Raw genomic sequence first — 10340 nt, forward strand, 5'->3', positions numbered from 1 at the left:
AGTCACAAAATCTTTCTTGTCTCACTTTTACCCACAAAAGAAGACGGCAGAGGCTAGAGCCTTGATCCAAGGATTCAAACAAAGGCCTAATGAGAATCTCTATGAAGCATGGAAGAGGTACAAGGAGTACCAAAGAGAGTTCCCACATCATGGAATTCCTACCTATCAAGTGATACAAATTTTCTATGGAGGCTTGAGTGCACAAGGCAAGTCATGCCTAGATGGAGGAGCCGGAGGTCCTATAATGAATAAGACGGAAGAAGAGGGAGTTGACATAATTGAGGATGTGGTGAGATACTATAGAGATTGGCAAGAAGGAGAGAGGGAGTCTACGAGCAAGAGTGGCTCGACGGTGTATTCGGTGGATCATCTCAATGCAATAAACAACTTGTCCTCCCAAATTTCAAATCTAGGGAAGGAAGTGACATCGATCAAAGCAAATCTTGAGAGTTTTTCTACGAATTCATTGAGTCTTCCCTCCCAATCCAAAGGGAGAGGTACACTTTCTAACTCTTCTCCTTCTACTTCCAATAACATGCCAAGTGGTTGCCTATTTTGTGATTCTTGTGGATCTTATGATAATGATTCTTCCATTTGTTCTCAAACTTTTGTTGATGGATGTGATGATGTTAAAATTAATGAATGTGAACATGTGAACTTTGTGTCTAATGCCAATGGTGGTCAAAGGTTTGATGGACCTAAGAATTTTGGTAATAGGAATTCTCACCCCCAAGGTGGTTTCGATAACTACAACAATAGAGGCTATAGGAACCAAGGAAACCAAGGTTTTCAAGGTAACTATAACAACCAAGGCTATAGTAATCAAAACCCAAGCCATGGGTATGGTAACCAAAGTCAATCTCAAGGCTTTGGTAACCATTACCATAATGGTGGCAATAGTCAAGGTCGTGGCAATTGGAACAACAACCAAAATCGGGGAAGTTTTCAAAATAACAACCAAAGGGGACCCCCACCCGGTTGTGCTCCAAAGCCTCAAGGCAATGGTGAAAATTCTTATTCCCAACCATCATCATTTAAGACAAATTTGGAAGAGATGATTTATAACCAAACCAAGATCATCAACACATATATGGCGGTGAGTGACAAGAAATTTAATGAGATGATGACTCATAAAAAAATGCTTGAGACACAAATAACCCAACTAGCCAACACTCTAAAGGATTGTGCTAGTCCATCCTCTTTTCCTTCTCAAAGAGTGGAACCTAAGAAACCCGTGTATTCTATCACCACTAGGAGTGGGAGAGTTCTTAATGAGGGAGTTTCAAGGTCCATTGAGGAGGATGAGGAGAGGAGTGACCCAAAGAGAGGAAGTTGAGAAGGTTGTGTACATGTCTAAGAGTGTGAGTTATGAGGAGGTGCAAGAGAAAAAGAGTAGTAGTGAGAAAGAGCGTGAGGAAGTGTGGAGACCCGACTACCCACAAAAATTCTTGAGGCACAAAATTGATGAGCAATTTGGAAAGTTTATTGCTATGCTCAAGGAAGTTCACCTTTCTATCCCCTTCACCGATGCAATTACCCAAATGCCTAGGTACTCTAAGTTCCTTAAGGAGATTTTGAGTGGGAAGAGAATGTGTAATAAAGTTGATTCGGTTGAAGTTGGGAGTTGTTGTAGTGCTTTCATTCATAATGAGTTGCCTAAGAAGATGGAGGATTGGGTAATTTCTCTATATCATGTGAGATTAAAGGGAAAATGTTTGATAATGCTTTTTGTGATCTTGGAGCTAGTGTGAGCGTCATGCCTTATTCCATTTTCAAGAAACTCAAGCTAGGTGAGCTCCTCCCATCTAACATAACCCTTCAATTGGCCGAACGGACTATTATGATTCCAAAGGGGAGAGTTGAGGATGTTCCTCATAAGATAGGAGGGTTCACTATTGCCGTTGATTTCATTGTGCTTGAGATTGCGGAAGATGACCATATCCCTATCATTTTAGGAAGACCTTTCTTAGACACTTCAGGAGCCTTAATAGATGTGAAAAGAGGTCGTATTACCTTGAGAGTTGGTAAGAAAGAGGAAAGATTTGAGTTGAAACCAATGCATGAGTCTTTGTCTCTTGTGAAAGGAATTATGTGTGCTAATTCCCCTCGCTCTATTGATACCTAGTGAGAGGAGAGCTAGAGAAACCAATATAGATATGGCGGGGCCAACAATAAATAATTTGGAGCAAAATAAACAATGACAAATTGAGTGAGGAGTGGGGGAAGTGTACACATAAACAGAGTATTAATATTGCTCATGGGCGAAAGAACCGAAGTCGTAGCTGGGGATCTCACGTTTCATTACTCATCATATTTGAGTTGATTGTAAGCGTCCAATTATTAGATATGGATGGTTTAGATTGTTTCTCATCCTTCCTATTTTAAGGTCCTTCTCATATATATATATATATATATATATATATATACTGTCAACAATGAAATCAATATTTCTAGTAGGAAATCGTGAAGATCTGATCTTTTGTATAAAAGATTGCTATAGAATTACAATACAAACTATTTTGTTAACAATGAAATCAATACATTTGATAGGAAATCATGAAAATCTTACTATGTATGGAAACTTGTTTTTAAATAATTGATTGATCATATTCAAGTTAAAAGTTTACTAAAAATCATTTCAGTTAAATATGTAATTATAAATATAGAGATTTATTCCATACATAAGGCATGCGAATGAGAATACAATACTATTTTTTTTTTGTCGACAAACACAATACTATTATTTAAAAAAAATTATGTGTTCTCTCTCTTCAAACCCTAAAATTTTCTCTGTTTTCTCTCTTGAAACCTAGCCAACACAGTAAAACTTAGGGGCTTCCATTGATTTTTATTGATGGTAAGCCCTAAATTATTCTTTAATTTATTGTTTTTAGCCATATCGATAGTAAGCCCCAAATTCTTCTTTAATTTAATGTTTTTAGCCAATAAAGATCACTAACAGGTGATTATAGTCAGTCCCTCCACATGTAGGGTTTAGTTAGTTCCCTAATGGTGAGATGTTTACTATTGTTTGTTTGTTTTTCGTGTGTGTAGGGATACAAATTTGAAAGATTTTTCTGTCAAATTTGTGGAAATGTGGGTCTATTGGTGTAGGGATGTAGATTTAGAAGATTCGTCTTGCAAATTTTCAGATTTTGATGACCAATCAAGTTTTTCACTTTTACGACTATCCATCAATAGAGCCCCGTTAAGAACGATGTAAAGACATATAATTAAAATTATTCAGGAGCTGTTCAGAAGTGGTGCCATTAGTTTAGGGGTGTTTAATTCTTGTACTAAGAGTTTAGATCTCTTAGGGTGATTGTAAGTACTAAAGGACTATTATTATTTAATGAAATCACCCTTCCATATTCTATTTTTTTCTTAAAAAAAAAACAAAAATAAGACAAGCGAATGAGACAGTGACATTTGTCATTATTTTTTTGGTGATTAGAGGGCCAAGAGGGCAGGTGATGAGAATCGATCCCAATAATCGAGAGGGAAGCTCTAACCACTTGAGATATCCCTCACGCTTTGAGTGACATTTTTCATCCTTACATTGATTTTGTTTGTCTTGTAGTATAACATATAGATAGTAATTAAGATAGATATGAGAGAGAGAGAGGACATCATCGAATCAACCAACAAAAGCATTCCATTTCCTTTAAGCTCTCTTGCTTTATCGCTTACTTAATTTTCCCTTGGCTTAATTAGTAGTCAAGTGATAGTTTAGTTTACTTAGCATGTATTGAAAATCGTTAGTTTGTTAAAATTTTATGGAAATGAAGGTAATCTTTCCTTCTCCTTGTACAATTATAGCCCTTACTTTATCTTTTAATTAATGGAAAGCGTATGCATCTTTTGTCATTTATTTTCTATTCATTTATTTAGTGATCCAACTTTTTAAAAACTTTTTCAAGGATGACTTCTTTACTTTTTTCTGTGTTATGTTAGTGAGGTTATCACTTTGAAACCAGTAACAATAGTGTAACACCCTAGAAATTCATTCCTTTTAAAAATACCTATTTTGCCCTGTTTAAAACTTTAAATTGGAATATCTAAGACATTACCACCACCGTGAAAACGGCTAAGGCAACTATCAAAGACACACATTGGAAGACTACTTTAAAAACCATTCAAAACAAGTCAACTTGAAAAGTTAATCAACGAAACTAAAGTCAAACCAAAGTCAAACGAAGTAAAATAAAATCAACCTACAACTTGAAACCATTGTAGGCCTTTATTAAAACCAAACCAAATTCAAACCCTCTTCCTTAGTCATGCATAATAATAATGTCATAAATAATTAAAGCAGTAAACACATCATATACTTATAGAAACTAGCAAGATTCGCTCTTCACTCATGTCAATTCATGAATATGCTTCATCACTTGAAAAGCTTCTCTCTACTTGTTTCCACTACTCTCCATTAAAAATGGGTCATCATAGGGCCAAGATAAAGACAAGGCCAACAACACACAAAACACACAATCAGCAAAGCTAAGTACATAAGCGTAATTAACATACTAGCATACAATTTCCTATCAACACACAACTTACCTCGTTGCACCTGTTTTTCAAGCATACAACATTCAATAAAAGTTCTCACTAGACACTACATAACTTATTTAATGTTGACTACGCATCGAACGGGTTTCCCCACTAACCTCCCCCAAATAAATTGAGGTTACTAACACGGGAGCTAACCGTGCCAGCATCAATAACCACTCGTAAGTGGCGGAATTCCTGTGCGTAATAATAATAAAAGGAATGTACAACGTCCTATACTCCAGTAGAAGTTATGATCAAATATAAAGTCACATAACTCCCCCCATATGTTCATACTCAAGGTGTATACGTTCCAAGAGTTTTGGTGCGTAATCTCTTTCATTTTACGTTATTTACATATTATTAAACTTGGTGATGACTCTCAAAACATAACACAATCAATCATTAATAATTATTCAATCAATCAAACATACCAATTAATTCTTGAATAATTAGTGACCACATACTATTTAATGTTGAACCCTTTTTAATTCTACCTCGGTGCCAATGATACCTTAAACGCATAAAGCGCCACAAATCCTATCCCTCGGTGTTAAAAATACCTTAAGTGCACAAGGACACCAACATACAATTTATTCCTCGTGTACTTAGACATTCATATAGCTCCTTTCTCATGCTTATCACATCAATAAAAATTATATGAACCATAATAAAATTACTTTCCAATATTCCAAACCAAATTAAACATTTAGTTTCATTAAACATGCTCTCTAACATGCCACAAATATATATGTGGTTCATAAACAATACTCCAAACTATAATTTTCCAACAAATAATCCATCACAAATACATCATGCTTCCTATTTCAATCACCAATAACAACCAATTCATAAATTCCATTCCAAATCTAGCATGATACTACTTGTAATCAATTAAACACATTTAGCATGCTACTATATCAATAAAATTATGCTAAGAACGTACCTTGTATACGATCTTAAAATCGCCACGACTAATAGAAATCACTCACTTCGAAGTTTCCTACAATTTAAAATCATAGAAGAGTATTAAAATCCTTTCTACACAAATTTCCAGCAATATATACTATTATAAAACCCCTCATAATTTAATTAAAATAAGCTGAAATTATATTTAAAACATCATACTTTTATCCCAATTAATGGGTAATTGAAATTCCTTAAAGAAACTTGATTTTTAATGCACCGCCAAAAATTCCAGCATTATATTTTAATGAAAACTTGTTGTAATTAAGCCTTAAAACACTTTAATTAAAGTTTTAAACCATTATACATCATAACCCTTCAATAATTCATAATTCAAGAACCTATGGTTTTTAAAATTAAGGCTTTTAATTAAATATATAGTCTGAAAATTAATTAACATAATATTCATAATCAAACATCAAAAATCAAATCACAAAACTCATAATTAATAATTAGATCTAGGATTAAATTGATTTTTAAAACAAAGTTTTAATTTTTTTGTTCGAAAAGATGCGGCAGCCGACAGCCACCACGGCTGCTGCCAGCGCCGGTGGCTGCCTGCTGCCGGCGGCCACGACTACCGTTGGTGATCAGCGGTGAGGGGGAGCCGAAAAAGGGGAAGGGGGAAAAAGAGAAAGAAAAAGAAAAGAAAAATAAAGAGAAAGGGGAGAGAAGTTTGCCTTGGGTTTTCTCCACTCTGGGCAAAATTTGATTAGCTTCAATTGTTGAATATTTATTTCCCTTCTCTAGAAACCCTTCTACCTAAACTTTCCTCTTTTAATTTTCCTAATCCCTTCCCTAATAAAACTTTACTAAAATAACACTTTCCTTAAATTAAACCCCAACTTAAATAAAATAATTAATTAAATAAAATTTCCTTTTATAAATATTCCCTAACTTAATTAAAATAAATAATTAAAATACTTTAAATAAAACAATTCAATTTAATTAAATGCTTCTCAAAATACTTATTTTAATTAAATACGTATAAAAATACGAGGTATTACAAATAAGGGCAACCCTTTAATACTCTTGATCAAGGTAAGGTATTTGACTTGTTGATAAAGAATAAGATTTACCTCAACAAGACATATAAATGTGTTCATAATGTCAATTCCTTTTCAACAACTACTGTTTTATACAGTGTAGACACCTAAAAATGTCTCCCAAAACCAAACCCGTTGATGAACACCTTTCACCGCCATTATTGGTCAGGTTGAGTATTTATTATTTGGAGTGCTTAAATCCATTTTCTATCCAATATATTTCATGAACCAATCCAATTTCTAGCTCATTTCCCTAAACCATAACCTATTTTCCACTTTTCGTGTCCACATCGCAAAACCGAGAGAACTGATTTTATGTCTATACAATTTTGATCCAATTATTATTTTTTTGGATAGGCCTATAAATAATCTTTCCAACCATATATCATAAGCCCAATTCCGAGCTATAACGGAAAAGATATGAACAAAACACTAAACTCGGCCTAAAACCGACACCCTTCCACTAAAACGAAAATATCTTAAAATTTAAAAATCATTTTGACCTTATTTTAATTGTTTTGGAAATTAGACTTGATAAGCTTTCCAATGATATATTATATTCTTTATTCCGAGTTACGGATCAAAAGTTATAATTATTTTAAAAACGGGTAAAAAACTGAAATTACCGCGCAGCAGCTAAAACGCCGCGACGCGGCAAATGCTGACGTGTCACGGGGATTATTCCCGTGACACGATGCCCTTTTTGTGTAATTCTGCACATTTTTCTCCCGTGTCACGGGATTTTGCACCGTGTCACGGTGCCCATTCCGTGACACGGGGATATTCCGTGTAATTTCCGCGTACTTTTTACACCGTGTCACGGGATGTGCATTGTGCCACAGTGGACAATGCCGTGTCACAAAATTTCTTCCCGTGTCACGGTGCACATCCCGTGACACGGGATTGCTCCGTGTTTTCTCCGCGTAATCCCTAAACGCGTTTTCACTTCCCGTAACCTAATTATTTCCCGCGTCACTCAGTTTTCCCCCGTGTCACGGGATCTTCCTCCGTCTGATGGTGCCTGGCACCGTTTCACGATGCTCTTTTCCGTGACACGGTGTTATTTTTTTAGGGTTTCTATCTTTTTAGGGTTCCGCGTGTTCCCTCTACTCATTTTCCCTATAAATAGGACCCCCCCCTTTCTGCAGTTCGGGGCACCAATAATCATTCTCTCTCACCTTACACCAAAAATCATTCTCTTCTCCCTCTTTAACCTAATTTCTAGCCTCCTTATTCTTCCATAATAATTCCCCTAAGCACTCCAAGGAGTCTATACTTAACCCGGGGTTCCGTCCTTTAAACAAGGCGTGAAAGGTACAAATAACTGAGGGTTTGGACCAAATCAACTCTACTTTTTTATTTAATTTAATTTAATTTTCATTTACTTTATTTTTTTTATTGAAGTTACTAACAGTTTATTCATGATGTAGCAATTTAAAGGAACGTGCTAAATGTGAGTAATTAATTAATTTAATTACTCTTATTTTATTTTAATATTGCTAGTATCATGATTAGGGTTATTTTATATTTGATTTGACTAACACTATTATTGAAAAATTGCTTCCAATATTAATGTTTATTCTATTATTATTATTTTGATCACCATATTGCATGTTTAAAGGGAATATGTAATTGAAAATCACGCCTAATAAGATAATTTGGACAACCGGTTTAGGTTCCTTTTTAATCTTGTTATTTAATCAAGTGATCACGATATTTTAGAATTATATGTTCCATTAATATTCAACCAATTTAGCATAATAATAGATTGGAGCAAATTGAAATTTTGTTTGTATGCCTTTGTGATCGCAGGAATCATTTTTCACTATAAGAATCGAGTAGAGGCCAATACGGGCGAATGTGACTCCATGACTCACTTCGTACCATCATCCCCGATCCTCCTTTCGTTGTTCCGAACCATATGGAGTTAGTAATCTCATGGATTATGAATGGGTTGTAACCTTCACGGGTCAATCGTTGTTGCCTATCGTTGTCCCTTATCGTGGTTGCCTTTTTTTTCTGATCCGTGAACGGTTTACAAGTTCCTTAAAAACTTGTTGGCGGCTCCCTACTTTCCTTGTCCCTAATCGTAATGTCAATTCCCACTTCCTAAGAGTGCCAAGCATATTCACAACATGCTTTAACTGTAGGCGTACTTTGGTCATCGCAGAGTTCAAGTTACTATTGGTTCGGAGATTGTCTTGCGAATGCTGTTGGACCCTATACCGGCCACCTTTCCTTATATTCACTTTATTTGAAAATGCAACGTGATTGGGAGATTACGAGTGGTCATAGGTGCAGAGAGGCTAACCAAGTTGTTGATTGGTTAGTTATGGGGTGACGACGTCCAATAAAAAATTGGTCATTTTTTTAGGAGATCCCGAAAGGTCTTAAGCCGTTTTATTGGAGGACCTTAGGGGTGTTTCTAGGCCTAGGATGGTTCTAAATAATGCACCATGGTTATTGCTAAATAGTGCTTAGGTCTAGTAGTTAGTAGTTTGTTTATGTTCTATTGGTTCTTTGTTTTTTCTTTAGTTTGTTTGTTCTTCTTTTTTTGGGACTTGCCCCTCGTTTTCACAAAAAAAAAAAAATGAATGAGCTTAATTAGTTATGCTTACTACCATATCAATTCCCTTTGTATTTTTTTTTTCTTTTTTCTTATATTGCATTGGATTTTGTTATTTAATGTCACAACTTTAAAATAGTTTAAATCGCCCATGTACTATAGTGTTGTAACTATTGTCCACTTGCTCCTCATCTTTTATGTTATAATTTCCTATTGTAGATTAGTCATTTATCTCAATATGCTATTGGGAATTCGGGGTCCATAAAGTTGTAACCGAAACAATTATCTTAGATAACATGATCTTTAACTCTATGTAATTATGGAACTTAGATGCACAAAATTTTGCAAAAGTCATATCGGCTTACTTGCATAATTAGTTACATAATCGGTTAGTTCTAACTACTCGAAAAAGGTAAAAAACCATATAAGATTATTGTTTTGCTTACTTTTTCTTAGATTGTCCACCATTTGCCGAGTGCAACAATGTGATTCTCTCATGATCCCATCTTAATGTCGTCTCCTAGCTAGTCTATAATATTCGTCCACGTACTCCATCTATAACTTTTCCATGTGTTTTTTTTTTAATTTTTTTGTTATTATTTTTTTATCACATCTCTTGTCAAACTGTTGTTGGACCTTTATAACAACCTTATTATACCACCAACTTTTGTAGAAAACAGCTTGATTTATTCTCTAAATGGACCTCTACAATACCAACATTACAAAATATTCAACAATAGTTGTTCCATTAGCACAAGTTGTTTTTAATATCTTTACTAACTCATTAATCTAGAGATAAACAACTCATACGGAAAGAAAATTTAAATGAAGCGGGCGAATCTTCAACCCAAAATGATCTGAACTGATGCAACACGATTAAAACCATTTACAATGAACGTGACTAAACCCAATAACGATTCTTGTTTATGATCAACCTAGTTTGAACACGAGGAACATATAGTATAAACAAACCGGCTAGTTTAAAGACTCGACATGCAACTCTGCAAGCTACATTTTGATTTGAAAGTACTTCACCTGATTAAAACCGACCCAACCATCCGAATCCTTACAATGAATTGACTAGTTTGAATACTCTCCCGCATTTTGACTCGAAAGTAGTTGACCTGATCAAAACTGACCCGACCATCCGAATTCATATACCAATAAATGTGAGAGATGCAGCCATCTTGCACCGCTTTAAAGCGTATATAAAC

The 10340-nt window shown here is 34.9% G+C and overlaps 1 protein-coding gene across 1 annotated transcript; it reads left to right on the plus strand.

The window, feature by feature from the left end:
- Nucleotides 1–1349: 1349 nt before the first annotated feature.
- On the plus strand, nucleotides 1350–2125 carry LOC110712721. Its single transcript, XM_021891175.1, has 2 exons — nucleotides 1350–1676; nucleotides 1778–2125. The coding sequence occupies exons 1-2, from the start codon at nucleotides 1350–1352 to the stop codon at nucleotides 2123–2125; spliced, it is 675 nt and encodes a 224-aa protein (XP_021746867.1).
- Nucleotides 2126–10340: the final 8215 nt, after the last annotated feature.

This window comes from Chenopodium quinoa, unplaced genomic scaffold, assembly GCF_001683475.1.
Source record: "Chenopodium quinoa cultivar QQ74 unplaced genomic scaffold, ASM168347v1, whole genome shotgun sequence".
Lineage (NCBI taxonomy): Eukaryota > Viridiplantae > Streptophyta > Magnoliopsida > Caryophyllales > Amaranthaceae > Chenopodium > Chenopodium quinoa.